A 22,169-nucleotide genomic window follows, 5' to 3' on the forward strand; every position below is an offset into this window, starting at 1 on the left:
TAAGGAGGAGGAAACAATGGTGTTTGAGACTCACTGTATGTCATTTCCATGTACTGAACTCTTGTTATTCAACTATGCCAAGGTAAATTCAATTTTTGATTCTAGGGCACCTTTAATTTGTGAATATGGTGACGTCATGCACATGGGTGTGTAGCGTTTCTTTACAAATTAAACATCGCCAACTACTGGCCTGGCATGAATAATACAGTGTTTTTAGTCATTTTTGTTGATCTGTAAGAATAGGGATAGTTTTGACAACGTTGTCGTCTATGTGCAAAAAACACAGGGAAAAAAAGGTAACACTTTACAATAAGGTCTCATTTGTTAACATTAGTTAATGTATTGACTAACATGAACTAATAATGAGCAATACATTTGTTACAGTATTTATTAAAGGGTTGGTTCACCCCAAAATTAAATTTCTGTCATTAATTACTCACCCTCATGTCATTCCAAACCTGTAAGACTTTCGTTCATCTTCGGAACACAAGATATTTTTGATGAAATTCGAGAGCCCTCTGACCCCTCCATAGACAGCAATTTAATTACCACATTCCAGGCCAGAAGACATCTTTAAAATAGTCCATGTGACTACAGTGGTTCAACCTTAATTTTACTAAGCGACGAGAATACTTTTTGTGCACAAAAACAAAAATTAGTTAGTTAATTAACATTAACTAAAAGTAATAAATGCTGTAGAAGCATTGTTCATGTTCTTAGTTCATGTTAACTTTAAGGGTGAGTTCACCCAAAAATGAAAATTATCCCTAATTAACTCACCCTCAATCATCCAAGGTGTATATGACTTTCTTCTTTCATTCAAACACAGTTAGTTATATTAAAAATCCTGGCTCTATCATGCTTTATAATGGTAGTGAATAGTAACTGAGATTTTGACACCCAAAAAAGCGCATCCATCCTTCATAAAAGTAATCCATATGACTCCAGTGGGTTAATAAAGGCCTTCTGAAGCAAAGCGACCATGTGGAGCCATATGGATTACTTTTATGATGCACTGATGGATGCACTTTTTTTGGCTTCAAAATCTCAGTTACTATTCACTCCCATTAGAAAGTTTGGATTGGAAGAGCCAGGATATTTTTTTAATAAAACTCTGATTGTGTTTGGCTGAAAGAAGAAAGTCATACACCTAGGATGGCTTGAAGATGTGTAAATTATGGCATAGTTTTCATTTTTGGGTGAACTAACCATTTAAGTAGTTAACTTATGTTAACTAATGAAACTGTATTGTAAAGTTTTACCAAAATATATTTAATTACATGACATAGATGTTTTAATAGAAATTGCATTAAAGTATATTTTAGTTTACTATAACTGTTTAACAGTACTTTCAACAGTACACTCTTATCGTGTTGCAAATAGTAGTAAATAGAAGTAAACTTATTTCCGCAAAAAGTACCAAAAAAAGTTTATCCTTGTCCTTACAACTTTGCTAGGCGATTGCTAGGGTATTGTGGGTGGTTGTTAGGTGGTTACCGGACGGACATATGGATAAATAAATCATAGAGTCAGACGTTTAGGATCTCAGAAGAGGTAGTATTTTACAGTAAATACTATATAAATATTCACACTTTGCCAAGTCAACATATTTAGCAGCTGTCACAAAAATTCTAAATAAATTCTACATTTCAACTACAATAATTTCTACTATAAAACTGACTATATACAACATATGTACTACAAAATGTACAAAAATTATTCATGCAAAAATATGTTTGTTTAAAAGAAAAGTCTTTAAGATGCAGCTGATGTGGATCTACATTCACGTAACACGTCTTAAAACATCTGTACCTGCAGCTAACCCATCAAACCTGCTAGTCCTCATAGTTTCCTTTGAACCTAAACTCCAACCATCTAATGACATTTTGTTCCTGCTTAAGCACAGCTATGTGTGATGCATCCAGTATCAGTGATGCCATGTCACGCACATGGTGCATTTTCCATACCAATGTTCCATACAGTTTTTCTAGTAGCATTTTCCATGATGTCCTTTCTTTGTTGGTTTGAATAATTCAGATGATGAATGACACTGACACCTGATGTCACACTTACAATGGTGTATATAGAGCTAATATATAGCTCTCTTTCAGGTCTGTTTGACTGGTTTGGTGTGAAACAGCTGGGAACAAACTTGTTCAACTCACTGAAAACACTAAATAAACTAATAACACAGTCACTTATTTTCTTAAAAGCACACGCATGTGTTTTTTGATTTTTGTTTCGTTGATTTTGTTGGTAGAACAGGTAGAACATCCTGTTTGTGGGAGACATTCGTAGTCATCGGAATTATTCCATCCATGAATCTGTTAGGAGGAAAGACAAAATGAGCCATTTGTAGCTGTTTATTGCCATTCTCATTACTGCAATGTAAAATGTGTATATTATTTCATTTGTAAAGTATTTATACATAATGGTAAAATTTTTTGTGCTGATTTTTTGTTTGTTTTTTAATTTCTTTTTGAAGGTATTGGTATATATAGACTATACATGTTTAGATATATAAATATACATGTACAATTATGTATTTTCAAAATGACTAATTTTATTGCTAATTTTGTGATTTTGTTTCGGGGTTAAATGTGGCCGGGACTTTTCATTTATTTTTTTATTTTTATTTTTAATTTTTTTATGTGGCACATAATCAAAAGATATATACGTTAATCCAATCCTGTCTTATTATTTAAATAATAACATACATTTTTTTTAAATAAGGTATAAATTATCATGGCATAGCACAAGAAGTATGCTGTTTCAAACACTTACTCCAGTTCTTCTAATTCACAGTGTGGATCCTCCAGCAGATCTGACAGTGGTTTAACTCCTGAATCTGACAGTTCATTTCCTCTTATATCCAGTGCTTTTAGCTGTGATTGTTTAGAGCTGAGAGCTGATGCCAGAACAGCACATCCCTGTGCTGTAAGCCCACAGTATGTTACACTGCAAAGGGTTGAGCAATTATAAAAAAAGATTGCTTTAAATCACATTTTCTGAACAAGTAAAAACAGTCAAATGTTCTTTGTAATGTACAGATCCACCTTCCAACACATGGTTCAATTTGAAAATATTCACCTCATTCCCTTTCCCCAATGAATGCAGGGCTCAGAGAAACCCCAAACATTGGTTTTAGGGTGTGTCCACACTTGTAGTTTGATTTGCTTGGTTCGTTTGGCATTGGCATTTTTTCACATTCTCATTTTTAACACAGAACCTAAAGACACTGAACCTAAAGGCACAGGGATACGTTCACAACCTGATTGGTTGGCTTTTATGACGTATATTTCAAGACGGAACTTAACAAACATCCCAAAAATAAATGGTGTGTGTTTGGTATTTTGACCAGCTGAGAACTAGTGAAGAGCTGTCACACTCACAAATGAAGATCTGTTGCGAGTAGATGCGGTTCTGATGCCTATACCGAACTGTAATGGGCAACATCGCGACTATGACGAGAAAAAAACAGGTATGCTTGAGCATTCTGTCCCTTTAGGGTTGCATCTTGTGACATCATGTCCTGTTTTTGGTTCGTTTACAAGAGTTTGTTTGGAAGCAGACCTAGACCCATCTTTTCAGCGGTGTCTGTCTGCTTGTTTGGTGAGCACCAGGGTTCAGATGGCAGCGCTCACACTCATTAAAATGAACCACAATACAGAGCAATCACACCAGGATTCATTTTTAATCAAACCAAGCATGCCAAGTAAACACACCCTTAAAGTAACATAGACCCAGACCATTACAAAGGGTGAGCAAATGATAGGAGAATTTTCATTATTGGGTTAAAGAAATCTTTATTACCTTAGTGACTGCAGTCCTGATAGAAGATGACATTCTCCCACTGAAAGCTGCTTTAAACCTGAGTCAAGCAGGTCATTAGCACTGAGGTTCAGCTCTCTCAGACCTGAGTGTTTGGATGTATCTACATAACCCACCACCTGACAGCTTTCATGTGTGAGATTGCAATTATTCAGCCTGAGAGAAGCAAAAAACAAAGAAAAATGTTTTAAAAATCCATCATGTTTCACTTGTTAATTGTGAAATGTTCACATGAATCTAGAGGCCTGTTACCATAATTTCTCTAGACAAACATGTGGGTCTTCAAACACAGGGAGCAGACGTGTCACTCCTGAGTCTGTGAGGTTATTAATGCTGAGATCCAGCTCTCTCAGGTGTGATGGGTTAGACTTTAAAGCAGATGACAATGCAGAACATCCGTTGGCTGTAATTTTACAGTCAGATAGACTGCAAATAGTAAAGGCAAACAAACATGAACTACTGTCATTTGATACACAGAATGTTTATCAATTATTTCCTCAGAATCAGATTTAACAGCATCATGTTATTGCCATGTGGGCTGTGTGTTACTCTACTTGATTAGTCTTGATTACTTGTAATACCTCAATTTCTTGAGCTTGCAGGAAGGGTTCTTTAGGCCAACACAGAGCAGTTCCACTCCTGAATCCTGGAGGTCATTCAAACTTAAATCTAAATGTTTCAGGCTTGTAGAGGAGGACTGAAGCACTTGGGCCAGTGCAGCACAGCTTTTTCTTGTCAGTTCACAGCCCATCAACCTAAAAAAATCCCTTAGTTTATATTTGTAAACTTTACAACTTGACCTGATGTGGTTAAAAGTACTGCAAATCTGGCAATACCATAGAAATTCATGAGGGATTGTTACTGAAATATCCAAATGCAAAGGCAAAAATACATTTCTATGTTAAGTTATAAAGTACACATTATCACATAAATTTGTTGATGTTAATAAGTTTATGAACAATAACATTCTAAATGTATTATTCAGTTTACAATCAATTATAATCAATTATTTGACATAAGATACTGAGAACAAAATAGACATAAAGGTAAACGTGAAAATGCACCTAGAAATTAAATACAATGACTTTGCAATATTAACTAATTTCTCTTCTTTTTTCCTTGTTTTTTTGTTGTAACAGTAAATGATTAAAAATAGGAAATAAATTTAAATTTATCACTGGCTGACATGGTCTTTTGTCAGTGATTTACCTAATTAAAGGTATGTGTGCACCAGTAATAACTGAAAAAGTTACAAAGTTGATTAAAAAAATGTAATATTGACATATATCAGATAATAATCAAGCCTTCTGAAGCAATTTGGATAAAAAAAAGTTTTAATTTGATAATCTGTGAAAACTTTGAGATTTAAAAAGGACTCTTTCAATGTTCGAAAGGTATACTTTCGAAGTGGAACTCAACAGGAGTTGATGCTATGGGAATGCTTCATGTAAGCCAGTATCTGAAGCACTTGATATATGCCCCTTTTGATTGGCTACTGCAGTCAAGTGACGTCACAGACCTGCCGACAGGCTATAAAAGGGTACCTAAGGGAAACGTCATCAGGTTCTTTTACTTCAGGAAGTCATTTGTGTGTTGTGTGTGTGAAATCTCGCGTGTGATCGAAAGGAAAGTATCACGCATGTCAACTAGATTTAGGAGATATGTCACATCATGTACAAGATTTATTCCTCCAGATGATACACGATTTGTGCGTTATCTGTCTTGGAGTGGAGCACAATCATTCAGCCCTTGAGGGGGCTGGCCATGCACATGATACATGCTGCATTCAGACAGAAAAAGGGATTGTGCCATATAACAGGCTGTTACAGATGAAGTGGGCAATCCCACAACTTGTGTCTCACTTCTTCCTCTGTCAACCTTTGGTTTAGAAATGTGCAAATGACAGCTATATGCTCCCTCTGAAATAGATAGAAAGGGTTATTACAGAAGAGGAGAGCAGGCAATGCAGCCACTTGCGGCCCACCCCTTATCTATCACCCTCTACTCCCAATACCCAATTGGGAGTACATTGGTAGGAGCTATGTGCTCCTTCTGTATTCACAATTAATACATGGATGAAGGAAGTGGGCAATACCGCCACTCACATCCCACTTCTTCTATCACTGTTCTAATACTGGGAATATAGAGCATATTTATAGGTTGTTACAGAAGAGGAAAGCAGGCAGTACTGCCACTCATGTCCTGCTTCCTCATCTGTCTCCTTCTCTGTGGTGTAAGTATCCTCCATATTCAAGTATTCACTTACTTAGGCTGAGCTTAAGAGGAAAAGTGATCAATATTGCATTCTTATCTCACTTTTTTGGCCGCCATTCTCAAGTACAGGCAGTTCAGGGGTGGTAGCGATACGCTCCCTCAGTTTTGGGATGGGCTAGTACAGGTGAGGATGGTGCACAGTACGTCACTTGTGTCCCACGCTCACATCTGTCGCTCTTGTCATACTTGGAGTCCGGGGAGGCCTATGCTTCCCATGGAATCACATTTGCATATTGGACATGAAGGAGTTATTATGTGCTTCCATTGTGATCAAGGGAATGGGCTGTTCACAGAATGGAAAAGAACCACTAGTAGCGTCTCACTTTCCTAATTGTCTGCCCCTCCAATAAATGCAGAGGTTGCATTTTGTTTACCTGTGTAGTCATGTACAAATGGGCTGTACAGTAGAGGAGAATGGGCATGGCCAACACTCATGTCTCCCTCCCCACGTGTCGATACTGATAGTGTGGACCAACATTACTTTTACATTTAATCATTTAACAGACACTTTTATCCAAAGTGACTTACAAATGAGGAGAACAACAGAGGCAATCAAACCAACAATAGAGAAATGTTACATCCAAGGATGTATCCAATGTGTTTTATAATTATGTACATGTGTGTGTTGGATGTGGTTTTGTTTGCGCTCTCTCTCTCTCGTCATGAGACAGGTGCTCCTATCTGCTGTGTTCAATCTGGTGATTCCTGGGGTGATTGGATGATGATCCACTTTTCTGGGTACTCAAAGCGCTTTACATATGGAAGGGAGGAATCTCATCAACCACCTCCCATGTTCAGCATCCACCTGGATGATGCGACGGCAGCTATATTGTGCCAGAATGCCCACAACACATCAGCTTATTGGTCAAGAGGAGAGTGATGAAGCCAATCAGTATATGGGGATGATTGGGAGGCCATGATGGACAGAGACCAATGGGAAAATTTGGCCAGGATGTGGGGGTTACACTCCTACTCTTTTTTTTTTAAGGACATCCTGGGTTTTTTTTTTTTTTTTGACCACAGAGAGTCAGGACCTTGGTTTAACGTCTCATCCAAAGGATGGTGCTTTTTGACAGAATAGTGCCACTATACTGGGGCTTTAGGACCCACACAGACCACAGGGTGAATGCCCCCTCTTGGCCTCACTAACACCTCTACCAGCAGCTACCTAGTTTTCCCAGGAGGTCTGCTTAGCTTCAGTAGGCAACTGGTCTTGGACAACAGGGTGATAGCTGCCGGCAAGACAACTGAAGACCCAGCTGTTCAGGTGGAATTAGGCAGGTCATTCCACCAGCAGGTAACAGTCAAGGTAAAGGTCCGTGAAAGTGATTTTGGGCCTTTTTGGGATGCCACCACAAGGTGGGAGGACAGAGCATAATGGTGGACATTGATGCCATTGCTAACAATTTTCTGCCATCTCTACCAGTATCCAGGCAGAGGTATAATCTACATCTCCTTATTAGAACCGTAGGACTGGGTAGCCTCAGGGCCACTTGGTGGAGAAAGAAGTTGTTCTTATAGCCATGGGTGACCCTCTTTCCCTGTGGTTCTCTCCAAATGGAGGTGGGATGTTGTCAGGCAGGGTTTCCTTTTTGGATGATCAGTGATAGACAGTAAGAGAATATGGAAAATGCCCAAGGCACTCCTTTCTTAGTAGTCTCTCACCACACTCTGAAGAACTTTGCAGTTTTCCTTAGGTTGAGCGAGCCGTTGAGAAAGCATGGCTCTCTCCTGAGGCCTCTTCCAGGCCTAAAAGAAGGAAGGCTTATTCTGTGCTCCCTTTGGTAACTTACCCCTGAGAGTTATTGCTTGGGGTCTGGACGTTAGGGATGGCAGGTGCTTCGCTCTGCCCCCCTTTCCTTGGGAGTTGTGAGTGGATGCACCGAAACTGTGTTCACCATAACTAGCTCTGCCCTTGGGCAGTTATGCATGAGGATTTGAGGCATTGATTTGGGATCCTCACACACCAGACACTGAAGATCTAGGTCACTAGGTGTGCTGTATGGCAATATCTGGAAACAGCTTAGCTGATTTCACAGCACAGTGTAAAGGCATTTGTTCAGTATGGCACAGTGGGTATTAACGCTCCCATATTTAGATATTTAGCCCCTGGAATGCAAAATTCACCAGGGGAACCCTGGTTTTTACTAGGGGACCCCCCTGAAATACAATTGGGGTAGTTTTGGGCTAGTTTTGAGAAGGAATTGTGTGGGTTTTGTTGTGAAAACCTGGCAACCCCGCCATAGTGTCAACTTCATGATGCAGTGTTAAGTTCCTCTTTGAAAGGGAATGTCTAGGTTAAGTATGTACCCTGGTTCCCTGAGAAGGGGAATGAGACACTGAGTCGTGTTGCCATACTTCAGGCATGCCTGCACGTCTTCCTTCAGACAATCTGAAACTGATGATGTTTACCCTAGGTGCCCTTTTGTAGTATAGTGGAGTTAAATTGCAAAAAGAGACCAATATGCTCAATGTAGACCAGGAGTCAAAGTTGAAGTACAGTCAGTTGACAAATGGCACTTTTTCACTGCGTGGTATGACTCGGCATGGCATGGCTCGGTTTGCTTTTCTACTGCAGTTAGTAACATTTCAAAGTGGGTGGGATTATACTGATCATTATAGTTGTGCTGCCACCTCATCTACTGACCACAATACAGACATTTATTTTTTCAAGTTCTGTTCGACAGTCGTTTAAAAAAGTTGTGCAAACAAATACTGCGGTGGCTGTTGCTGACTATTAAAATCTAGCAGGTTTGGTGTCTCATGGCAATGACGCTGGTAGTGTCTCTGCCTGTCTCTGTGGATGCAGCTATTCTCTCTGACAAATCAATGATCTGCAGTGTTTACACGTCACATTTTAGTAACTGTACGGCAAGCTTGGAACATCAATCAAAGTGGTACTCTTTAAGTGAGATGCAGTGGAAAAGTGCCAAAAATTGAGCCGTACTGAGACATACCATGCAGTGGAAAAGCACCAAAGCGAGCAGTACCGAGAGATACCATAGTACTGAGGCTGGTACTCATTCACCCAGCCACTGGAGGGAGCCCTCTCCCGAAGGCTAACATGGACTGTTGCTCGTTGGTTACTTCTTGCCTCAATCCTGTATAAATAGACATGCTTTACCACTGCTGCTTTGCAAAGTATTGCCAGTTTATCACTGCCTTACCAAGCGTTTCTCATTGTCTGTTTCATTGCCTTCATGTTATTGACCATTGTGCTTGCTTTATTGGATTTTTGCCTTTTAGATTATCGTTTTTGCTTTGTTTGCCTGATTGGACTGATGACTTGTCACTGTTTATCCTGCCTGCCTTATCGACTACGTCTCTGCCTTTGGTATTGGATTTGTTCGCTGATATTTATTAAACTTCCAGCATTTGGATTCCATCCTGCCTCCATGTCGACTCCCTCACAGTATCAAGTTACATGATATATTTTACATGATATATTTTACAAGTATAAGGGTTATTATAGATAACTAAATCTAAAACCATAAAAAATCTTCATTACTTGAAATAAACGTTAACTGAAATAAAAAATATAGCCTATACATAAAAATGTAAACTTCTTTTCTTTCATCTAGTTTCCAAGCTTTAGCTTAACCTCATGTATTAAACTAACAAAAATAATAATAATAATAATAATAATAATAATAATAATAATAAAAACTATATAGACATTTAAAAGCAAAAACTAAAAAACATAAACACCACAAATTACTAAAACTTTTAACTAAACTTGCTATGGCGAGTAAAGTACAGTTGGTTGTCTTAAGTGAACAGAAACAGTTTGTGGAATATCAGATGTACCTATATCAGTGAATAGGATCTGTGTATTATTAGAGAAATGCTTACTTAATGCATTACAATTTAACTAAATTAGAATTTAGTCGACTAAAATCTTTTGATATTTAGTCGACTAAAATTAAAGCAATTTCCTATGACTAAAACTAAATGGCAATTTAGTCAAAATTCTATGACTAAAACTACATCAAAACAACAATACAACAATACTTTCTTCTGTAGTGGATTTCTGGCACTGTTGTCAACTAGGGAGTTGCAGAGCTCCCTCTGGTGGGCAAACTATGCAACACTCATAACATGAGTGAAGCATGAGACTCTGTTTCTCATGTTTCATCGGCCGTTATAAACGCCGATGCCGATTTAAATGCAATTAGCTCATATTGGCCGATAATATCGGCCGGCCGATATATCGGTCGGGCTCTACTGGTCACCTCTCAGATACCAAATACAGATATTGCCTGTAACCTAAATACCAGAATTAAAAAACTATGATTTCCAATTCACCCCTTCAATAGCCTGTTGGCACACCTGTGATGTCACCTGACTGTTGTAGCCAATCAAAATTGGCGTGTATCAACACATGCTTCAGACACTGGCTCATGCAAAGCATTTTCATAGCATCAATTCCATGACGCAATGCCACATTCCTCTTCTCAGGGTACCGGGTTACATATGTAGCCTGGACAGTTTTTTTAAATAACACATTTACCACTGCTATTGTATCCAGTTGGAAGTAATTGTTATATATATATTAGTGCCCACATATTACATATTCGAACATACCTTAGTGTTTCCAGTTTACAGCTTGTATCTGTCAGCACATCAGAAAGCATTTTCACACTTGTATCATGTGGATTGTTGTGTGTCAAATCAAGTTCAATTAAGTGAGATGGGTTTGATCTCAAAGCCGAAGCCAAAGAGGCACAGCCATCTTCACCAATGCTACAATTGAAAAGTCTGCAACCCCAAGAAAGAAAAGAAAAACAATGAAATATGTTAGTTGTTTCTCCTAGACAGCAATGTGATTAAATGGAGGGCAAATGGAGATTTTTTTATGTTTCTCCAGAGGGACAACCCATCTGTGATCATTTTATTTTCATATCTCAGCACATCAACAGGTTTTGAGACTCAAATGCAGTGACTTATAGTTTGTAATTTGGGAATTAGCAAGCAGTTTGCAATTTTTGCCATCGTAAATCTCTTCGACATCCTATACCATGAGTTTGAGATCAGAGTCTATTTCCTACCTCAGACTCTCAAGTTTACACTCAGGATTTCCCAGTCCGGCAGCAAGCTGGCTTATTCCTGAATCCTGAAGATTGTTAGAACTCAAATCCAGCTCTCTCAGACATGAGAGACTTGAACTAAGAACAGAGGCTAGTCCGGAACAGCCTTTCTCTGTCACATTACAACACCTCAATCTGAAGGGAAAAAAGGACATATTAAAAGATTCACTATATTTGAAATTACATTACAAGAAACACTTAAGTGTTTATCTCATATAAGTCCTAAAACTTGCTCTGCAAGTTTGTGAATGTATCAAGTTACATGAGCTCACTTTCACAAGCTATTTTCCCAATGCAAATCATAATAACGCAAGTATGCACTGTATTCTCAGCTTTGCCGCAATGGGTGCTAGTTTTCTTTTGGAATCTTCCTGAGTAAATTAATTAAAGTTTGTTAAACTGTTGAAATAATTAGCTATATGAATAATACCATGTCCAGTTTAATCACAATCGAAGGTAATTTTATCGCAACCTGATACTGAGGTTGTTATCAACACAATAATTCAAGAAAGCATGTTAAGTATGTACAACAGGACTGTATGCCTGGAATATGCTGACTAAGCGTACACATCTGTGTTTGCATAATTGAGTAGAGCAAGATACCTACAGAACTGATCTGGATGCTTTGATTACTGGCAGCAGTCTCAACAGTCCCTCATTCGAGCTCATGCTCGGATGAATGAATTTTGCCAAGTCAAAAACATCTAGATCTTGATCAGATGTCATCAGTATGTAAGCCAAAGCAGAAAAGCGTGAAGGAGACAGCTTTCCAGCACAAAAACCCTGTGAATTTATGAACTCCTGCACTTCCTCAACCAGAGAATTATCTTTCAGTTCACTTAGGCAATGGAAAAGACTTATTGCCTTCTCTGCTGAAGGGTGGTCCCTGATTTTTTCTTTGATGTATTGAAGTGTTTTCATGTTGCTTTCATCATCGCTCAGCACCTCAGTCAGCAATCCCTGAAGAAGAGTCTGGTTGGACTCAAGTGACAGTCCCAACAAGAAGCGAAGGAAAAGGTCCAAATGTCCATTGTCACTTTCTAAAGCCCTATCCACAGCACACTTCAGAAATTCATGCATTGATAGTTTTTTTAAAGTACTTATGATTTTAGCGTTTGTCGTCTGACAGAGGACATTTCGCTTTTTGTTGACAAACACAAGGAAAGCATACAATGCAGCCAAAAACTCCTGTATACTTGCGTGTACAAAGCTGAAAACCCTCTCCTGATGTAGTCCCGCCTCTTCTTTGAAGATTTGGGTGCAAACTCCAGAATACACTGATGCAACGTTGAGTTCAATGCCACATTCCTTCAAATCTTCCTCATAGAACAATAAATTACCTTTTTCAAGTTGTTTAAATGCCAGCTTTCCAAGCAACAATGTGGTCTGGTTATCCCACTTCAAACCTTCTTTGGAAATTCCATCGTATTTGTGACTCCCTTGCTTGATCTGGAAAATTAGGAAGTGTGTGTACATTTGCGTCAGGGTCCTGGGAATTTCACTATCCTCAGAATCATGAAACATCTTTTCAAGGAACTGTAGCTGATATCCAACAGAACACTGGGATGTGGCACATGATGTGAAGGATCTTTGAAGACTTCAAGTGTGAGATTATCCTGGAGTACAAGTCTGGATCGCTTATTTTTTTGGTGAAGTACTCTTCTTTTTGGGAGTCATTGAAACCTCGTACCTCAGTCACCCTGTCAATGAAGTCAGATGGTATTTGACCTGCTGCAGCTGGTCGTGAAGTTATCCAGACCAAAGCAGAAGGAAGCAAGTTCTTGCAGATGAGGTTTGTCAGTAGGACACCGATTGAGGCAGATTCTGTCATACTGGAGCAACTCCTGTTGTTTTGAAAATCCAGAGGAAACCGACATTCATCAAGTCCATCCAAGATGAAGATTATTTTGTATTTCTCTGAGCGTAACACTTCTGCATCTATTTTTAAATAGAAGAAGCGCTCAAGAATGTGTACCAGACTAACTTTTCTTTCTTTAAGTCCATTCATTTCACGAAAGGGAAGTGGAAATATCAGCTGGACATCCTGGTTGGCTTTCTCCTCAACCCAGTCCAGTGTGAACTTTTGCATGGACACTGTTTTCCCAATGCCAGCGATTCCTTTGGTTAGCACAGTTTGGATTTGTTTAGTAGATCCAGGGAAAGCTTTAAAGATATCATTAGCTGTTATTGGTGCATCTACTGAGGCTGGATGTTTAGATATCATCTCGATCTGTCTGATTTCGTGTTCACCGCTGTGCTCACTGCTTCCAACATCAGTGATGTAGAGCTCCGTATAGATGTTATCAAGCAGAGAGGGGCTGCTGTGCTCTTCATTCCCCTCGAATATACACTGACACCTGTTCCTCAACACCCTCTTAAGCTGACATGTCAGATCCTCTGTGAAGTTTGACATAAGATGCAGTTAGAATGAAAAATTACTAGATCATTTAAAGATTTACAAATCTAGTTTTAAAAAATTCATATGAAAGCATTGAAATGAATACCATTTAGAACATTTGACCTTGAGTCCTTCTGCTGAATTCTGAAAGATAAAACAGGCATGTAAATGAAACTAAACATTTACAGTTTGCAATACCATTGAAAAAGAGCTTTATTCACAATCAACAACAAATGACACAGTTAACCTTTAAAGAAATAATACACCCAAAGAACTAATATTTTGCATCATCTGCTGTATACCTGTATATTATTTCAAATTAATCCAATCAACACCACTGTTTCCCGCACACTGGGAATTGTGGTGAAGGTTTTTCAGTAAAAAAACAACTTAAATAAGGGTCTGTTCTCAGGGGCGCCCCCAAGGGGTGGCCAGGGGTGGCCACGGCCACCCCTGCATAAACTCTGGCCACCCCTGTGGCCACCCCAGTATGATTTTGCATTGGGTACTATTAATTTAAATGCATAATGTAAATTCACAAGTTCATGAAGTGAAAGAAAATAAAATGCCACCAAAAAAGATAGATTGACTGACGCCACCAAGTAGCTGTTTCACTGCCACCAAGAGTCTAAATAGTAATGTCTACAGACCTGAATTTCAAATGTTTTTTATACTGTGAAGAGGGTAGGTTAGGGGTGTGCGATATATTTAGTCTACGATTTTATCATAATTGTTGTTTTAACGATGCACAATTGATCTGACATCCCTGTATGTGATGTTGTCTTGTAGATTAGACTAGTGTCGGTGCGCATTTAGAGTGCACGCTTTCACTGTGTTAATAAATATCACATGAAGAGTGCCGTTTTTCTCCAGATATCAGCATAACAAATGTTATATAAATTTTATTCATGTTTACATTTTAGACATCATTGCTTGTTTCTGCACAATTTCGCCAACGAATATAGTTCAGATAATCCAGAGCATTGTATTGCGTCTCTGAGCAACAAATGGCACTGTTTCTTTACTGAATGAATCAGCTTTTTGAATGAATAAGTTGAATCAATGAAAATTGGAAAAGATAGGCTACAAGTGAAGTGACGACGAGGAAGCTTCAATTGAACAACAGTGAACTGCGGTCAGATGAGATGTTGTCAGACTATGTCAGTAAAATTCTGAAAAATGAACAGGTCCAATCAGCTGTTATTCTGTGCTCGCGGCGCGCACTCAAGAATTGCATGCGCAAATTCGCCGGCGCGCACTGCATAATTACTTTATTATAGCTTATAAAGCCCAAAAGAATACGAGCAATGACCGTCATTGCTCTGTTGTAAGTTAAGTCATGAAATTACCACACATGGGATTAAAGCTGCCTCAAAACTGTGAATGCATGTATTTGTTAACATGGTTTTAAAGCTATTGTTATCCAATTTGTTGGCCTTAAAACGTCTTAAAAATGCACATATGTACACCAGAGAAATTGCATGTATGTATATGTATATACATATAGGCCATATATATATATATATATATATATATATATATATATATATATATATATATATATATATATATATTTTTTTTTTTTTTTTTTGCCACCCCAAGAATTGCTGTGGCCTCGTCTGGCCACCCCTATTAAAATTTTCTGGGGGCGCCACTGTCTGTTCTACACACAAAACTAGTGTACGGCATCTGAAAACTTACAGTGTAATGTAGCATAACAGTATTGGGGTGTGTTTACACTTGTAGTTCAGTTCTATTGGTTAATTTTATGATACATTAGTCCTGGTCCACTGAGCGCTGGCATTTTTAACACGGAAACTAAAGATGCTGAACATAAAGGCATAGGGATACATTCACAACCTAATTAGTCGACTTTTATGCCTGTATATTTCTCTGACGGAACTTAAAGGGTTAGTTCACCCAAAAATGAAAATAATGTCATTTATTACTCACCCTCATGCCGCTCCACACCCGTAATACCTTCATTAAACTTCGGAACACAAATTAAGATATTTTTGTTGAAATCCGATGGCTCAGTGAGGCCTTCATAGCCAGCAATGACATTTCCTCTCTCAAGATCCATTAATGTACTAAAAACATATTTAAATCAGTGGTTCAATATTAATATTATAAAGCGCCGAGAATATTTTTGGTGCGCCAAAAAAAACTAAATAACGACCTATATAGCGATGGCCGATTTCAAAACACTGCTTCAAGTAAGCTTCGGAGCATTATGAATCAGTGTGATGAATCAGTGTGTTGAATCAGCAGTTGGGAGCGCCAAAGTCACGTGATTTCAGCAGTTTGGCGGTTTGACACGCGATCCGAATCATGATTCGACACAAGAGATTCATAACACTCCGAAGCTTCATGAAGCAGTGTTTTGAAATCGGCCATCACTATGTAAATCGTTATTTTGGCGCTCCATAATATTAATATTAAAATTCTCGTCACTTTATAATATTAATATTGAACCACTGTACTCACATGAACTGATTTAAATATGTTTTTAGTACATTAATGGATCTTGAGAGAGGAAATGTCATTGCTCCCTATGAAGGCCTCATGGAGCCATCGGATTTCAACAAAAATATCTTAATTTGTGTTCCGAAGTTTAACAAAGGTCTTACGGGTGTGGAACGGCATGAGGGTGAGTAATAAATGACATTATTTTCATTTTTTGGTGAACTAACCCTTTAACGAACATCCAAAACATTGCTGTGTGCTGGCACTAAGTGTGCTCATTGTATGCGTGTACATATGGTTTTATTTTTACCAGCTGAGCAAACAATAACACACACAATTATGCCAAAATGCCTGTTTTCTCGCATATCCTCCTAAGAGCAGTCTTAAATGAGTTAAATAACGTCTTAAATGAACTTAAAGAGTTGTGAGAAAATGAGATGTGCGTTATTTATTATAATGGGTTTATGTGAAGATTGTTTTAAGTTCACTTAAATTAAAAGTTATTTTTTAAGCCTAATAAATGTTGAAATTGACAGCTTTTAGTTATACAGTAATTTTGAATGTCTATAATTCATGTAAAATAAATAAAAAAAAAAAAAAATATATATATATATATATATATATATATATATATATATATATATATATATATATATATATATATATTTTACAGAGACATCAGTAGCAGTAATAGTATCAATGATACTGGCCTTCGTTCATAAAAAGATGCCATTAAACAATTGTTTCTACATTAATTTGGAGAGTAACTGTGAAATTATTACAAATTATAAATTATTAAAAAACTTCAAAGTTTTTATTTGCAAATAATCACAATTAATTACAGAAAAAATTGGAATTAATTAGTTTTTTTTTTTTTAATCTATTGACAGCACTAATAAAAATATACTATTAAATGCATCAAAAACATTTGTGTACTTCTCAATCAGACAAACACACTAAATTGTTTATAATTGTTTAACACATTTCTAACATACTTCAGTTCTGTGGGGAGTGGTTCTTTGCTGAAGTTTTTAGGATAATCCATCGACTGATCACGACCGATCAGCCTAGAGTGAAGAAATTATTATTAGCCAAGATCTTAGAACATAATTCATGTTTGAGGCAGCATTCACATGTTTATTAGATAAGGGTCTATAATCTCACCTGTGTTCAGGGATTTCCTTCTTAAAGTATGACGGGGAAGACTGATTCCCGAGAGACACTTGACTCGATTTAGTGGGCTCATTTGGCTTGTTCATACTCCAAAAACAAACATGAATGAATGAATAAATTAATTAATGCAATTCAGTGCTAACACATTATGTTTTGTTGTATATTTCTGTTGGATGTATGAGTACATATAACAAATTAAAAAACAGACCAAAACTTAATATACCCATGGCCAGGTCCAGAAAAGAGGTCAGTTAAGAGTCATAATTAAGCAAAATAAGCACAACACAATTTTTTTCCATTACACTTCATTCGCTATATGTGCAAAAAACGTTTGATAATGTTCGAGTCACTTATTGTGTTTGCTGATGTCTGTTTACACATACTTCAGTTCTGTGTGGATTGGTTCTCTGCTCAAGTTGATAAGATAATCCGCTGACTTCTCACTTTTCACTGACAAACCACTGGGCAAAGAAAAGTCAGAGTCCTTGCATTGAATCTGCCTAAAATGAAGAAATGATTTAGAATTCAGAAGCAAAAGTGTCCCATAACTGTGTTACAATGATAAGACTGATTAATATTCAGCTTATCATATGATCTAAACATGGCTGAAGACCCACTCCATGTAAAATAAAGCAGCTTTAATTAGGCTATTGATATGACCTGATCTCATGTATACACTATTATTAACATATTTTTATTCATTTCTTTATGCATCAAACTTTGTAATAAGAGGAAATTATCCACTTTTAATATTTAGAAACTATAAGTAAGCCATGATGCTTCTGAAAAGCGTAAGCACTGAGCTTCACGTTTTAACAAGCACAATCTTACACTGATTATGCTGAATAACCCCATTATGTGAACATTAAATGTTGGTTCAAAGGCCATAATTAAGCAAAACCTGATCAGTACATCACAAAGTTGCCCATACCAAATTTTGCTCTACATGTAAACATCTTAAACAGCATTCATTTCAATATGCACATGTCTGTTTACATTTTGACATCAAAACCGATGATTTTAATTTCCACGTAAACACGTTTCAGGTTTTTGATAGTTATCTGAGTAGCAGCTCTCTCAACCAATGACTTTATGGTTTTTCATTTTTTCTTCCAATGGAAGACTGGGGAAGTGTTTGAGAAACTTATTAGGGCCCAAGCACCGATGATGGTGTGATGACCCTATTGTAATTGCTCAGTCAATTATTCTTCTCCGAAATGAATCGCATTTTTAAGGGGTTAAACATGCTCGAAAACTCATGAAACTTTGCACACGAGTCAGAAGTGGTGAAAATGTATGTCTGATATGGGTTTCAGAATTAGGTGTGGCAAAATGGCTCGATAGCGCCACCTACAAAATTTCAATTAAGCGCCCTTAATGCTATGTTTCACATACAGGTATGAAATTTGGTAGACATATGTACACAGAAAGTGAGATATTTTGAATTTTCTCTGCAAAATTTTTGCAGTTTTTGCCATTTACAGACATTGTAGTTTAATGAAGTCCTCATAGAGATTTAACTAGATCAACATCATATTTGGTCAGTCTAATCTTAAGGCCTTAGCGATCGCTTGATCTTGATCTTGAGTTTTCGTTGAACGGGCTGTCCGTGGTGGTCTGATGTTTCGCCATGAAAGAGGAAGCTGTTGTAACTCAGACAGTGTCCAAATTTTACGTATGTGAGAATAGTCCTGGCCTGAAGACATCTACATGGCAATATTCAGTTATAGTCAAAGCGCCACCTTCTGGCAGCAGGAACTGTGGTGCGTCAAAATGACTTTGCCATATTTCTCCTCTATTTATCCGCTTAAATGACTATCGCCCACTGTTCACTGTTTTCCTAAGGCCACCAGGTGGCGGTGAGCCTGTGTGCGAGGGCCCTTTCATCACCGCTTGCAGCTTTAATTTATAATTATTTTGCAACTGGTGGCACAAAAATTACACATTTTGCTTTTAAAGAAACAGTTCACCTAAAAAAAATGAACGTTTATCATCATGTACTCTACGTCATGTCATTTCAAACTGATCAAATTAATGACTCCAAACACCACTGGTTCTCAAATTTTTGGAAATATTTTCAGTAAACAGTTTAATTTTGATAATATTCCAATCCAGCCTGATCTCAAAAGAGAAAACATAAATATTTTATGTGGTGGTGATTTTGTATGAATTGATTATTATAAAAAAAGTAAGCATGAAGGTCCACTAAACATTCCTGTGTGTAAGCACATCATACAAAAATGTAAATGAGATTATACAAATTCATACGAATTACCAATTCACCAGAACATAAAATAGTTATGAACTGCCATGAAATTGTGTTGTCCTCTCACATGGTTATTGTGGCTTCTGAAGATATTTATGGGAGTTTTATGGTGCTTTTTGGAGCTTGACATCCCTTGGTTCCTGTCAATTCATTTTTTACTTTTTTTTTTTTTTTAAATTGGTGTATGAATTCACATACATTTCTTTTCGATCTGCTTACGCCCTACTGCTGAGAGTTAGATGCACGCGTGGAGCTGTCATGATCACCGTCAGTTCCTGTCAGTTCCCGGACTACATTTCCCATCATCCTCTCTGCCAGTCACATGCACACACTCCACACCAATCACCTGTCGCCACATACAGCTTAGCACATTACCTGGACTATAAAGGACTCACACACACACCACCTCATCGTGAAGTCTTGTTTACCTAGTGTTACATTTCTGAGCATTTATATCCTCTCTGCCTGTCTGTTGTTACCGTTCCTGCCTGTTAACCGTTATCGACCCGTTGCTGCCTGTCCTGACCCTTGCCTTGTCTGCTGTTCCTTGTTCTGCTGTGCCTGTATCTTGACCACGATTCTGCCTGTCCTTTGCTGTTCCTGTTTGCTCCTGTCTGACTCTGCCTATACGACTACGCTCACTTTTAATAAAAGCTTTGCATTTGGATCCCTGCCTGAGTCCAGCTCCATTACAGGAGCATCATGACTTGCACTAAAATAAAGTGCATATTGTTACAAATCAAATTCATATTCACACAAAATCACCAACTTTCTGTCTACTTTTTTGTATTTACCTTGACCAAAATGTCTCTTTTGGTGTTTATTACAGAAGAAAATATTCACACGGGTTTGGGATGACATGTTGGCATGTAAATTATGACAGAAATTACTCCTATAAAGCCCGTTCACACTAAGAACGATAACTATAAAGATAACGATAAAGAAATAGTTCTAAAAATCGTTCTAAATATAAAATAATTTTTGTAAAATTTGTATTTTTATAGTCAGCTGTGTGTATGTTAGGCCATCAGGTTTCTTGTGAAGCAAGGCAAAACTGGTTGCTGACAATTTTCTGTGCGTATACACTGGTCTGAAAACTCATATAAATATATAAATGCATCAAAAGCTGTTACCTTTAGAATGATTATAATTAGAACACATTGCTAACATACTTCAGTTCTGTACGGGTTGGTTCTCTGCTGAATTTGACTCTAAGATCCTTCGACTCCTCACTTTTCATTGACAAACCGCTGGGCAAAGAGAACTCAGAGTCCTCACGATTAATCAACCTAAAATTAAGTAAAGTTTTAATGGAAACAAGATTTCATGATATACTACTTGTTTGAGGCAGTTTCCACATGTTTATCAGAGACGGGGTCTGTGAGCTTACCGGTGTTGAGAAGGCAAAGATTCATTTCCCAGAGACACATGACTTGGTCCCGGTGGAGCAGATTTATTTGGCTTGTTCAAGCTTTAAAAACAAATCCAGAGCTGGCACTTTATGATATGTTTTATATTCATGGTGTGTTGAATCAAGTGAATAATCAGGAAACAGCTCAAACCTTAAAATATCCAGTTCAACAGCAGGGCCGACGTCTTCATTCATTTTACTGCTGGAATGACTAGTCATGACTAGTCTAGATTAGTATACAGGCATTATTTAGATATCCTTAAACCTGAAACAACAGATTTTGGGAGACCGTCACAGACTGACTGCATGGATGTAAATCACCACTGAAAGAAAAACTACCAGTGACAGAATTCTTTCACAAAGAGGCTGTTTGCGTGACAACGAACTACATTAAGATTCTGAGAACTGATTGTTGTTTTCACATGACACAGATTCCTTCCCACAATTATATGAGTTTTGAGCTTACAGTTTGTAAAATGAGACATTGTTTAAATGTATATGTTTCATTATACAAGAGATGTAGCATTTCAGTGATGTTTACCTTTAACAGTTGCTCATGTGAAAGACACATATAGTGTAAGAGTGTTAAAGTATCTTTTGATTGCATACAAATATACGTTTTAAAAATTAAAATAAAATGCATAATATAGTATCATTACACTGAACATACACAGGTCTAGATGTCTGTCTGAGTTTTAAGAGCCATGATACATATAACTGTATGTTGCTAAAGTATGTTATATAAATTGCATAAATGTTTCAAATGAAAATTGCAATCATATTTTATTACTCACCTCACAATATGGATTTCTAATCACTTATGAAAACACAAACGTTTTAGCTCTCTGTAGGTTCCCATTTCTCTGCTTTCCAACTGTTTGTGAGAATAATTTTTCTTGTCACCTTCCTCTTGTTATATAAAATGGAATGCAGTTATACTACATTTTACCTCTGAACCACGGCCCACAGTTCAAGCAGTAGCCATGAAAACTCCTCAACTCACGCTCATATTTCTGCTGAACCTGTATGAACTTCCTCGTTCCTCCTGATATACCTAATACCAATAGATGACCAAGTGTTTTTGTTAAAATGTGCAATATACCACAAAACACACCACACTGGGCAATATAAAAGTGATATGAAAGTGAAATTAATGAACAGAATTGATTTTAACAGCACTTTTTGTCTCACTATTAAATCAAACTGTCAACATTTAAGACATTTTTGTAAGCTTAATTTAAAAATACAAAATAAAAATAAAAA

The 22,169-nt window shown here is 37.4% G+C and overlaps 1 protein-coding gene across 1 annotated transcript; it reads right to left on the reverse strand.

Annotated features, from left to right (window-relative positions):
- Positions 1–1,326: 1,326 nt before the first annotated feature.
- On the reverse strand, positions 1,327–21,896 carry LOC125247780 (NACHT, LRR and PYD domains-containing protein 12-like). The gene is given in 17 exon segments (XM_048159263.1): positions 1,327–2,324; positions 2,785–2,958; positions 3,814–3,987; positions 4,084–4,257; positions 4,413–4,586; positions 10,690–10,863; positions 11,154–11,327; positions 11,800–12,725; positions 12,727–13,589; positions 13,697–13,734; positions 17,052–17,123; positions 17,221–17,316; positions 17,613–17,729; positions 20,668–20,784; positions 20,886–20,966; positions 21,058–21,171; positions 21,701–21,896. Coding segments are annotated over 16 exon segments (3,540 nt in total). The 5' UTR covers positions 21,126–21,171; positions 21,701–21,896; the 3' UTR covers positions 1,327–2,206.
- Positions 21,897–22,169: the final 273 nt, after the last annotated feature.

The sequence above is a fragment of the Megalobrama amblycephala genome, linkage group LG15 (assembly GCF_018812025.1).
Source record: "Megalobrama amblycephala isolate DHTTF-2021 linkage group LG15, ASM1881202v1, whole genome shotgun sequence".
Classification (NCBI taxonomy): domain Eukaryota; kingdom Metazoa; phylum Chordata; class Actinopteri; order Cypriniformes; family Xenocyprididae; genus Megalobrama; species Megalobrama amblycephala.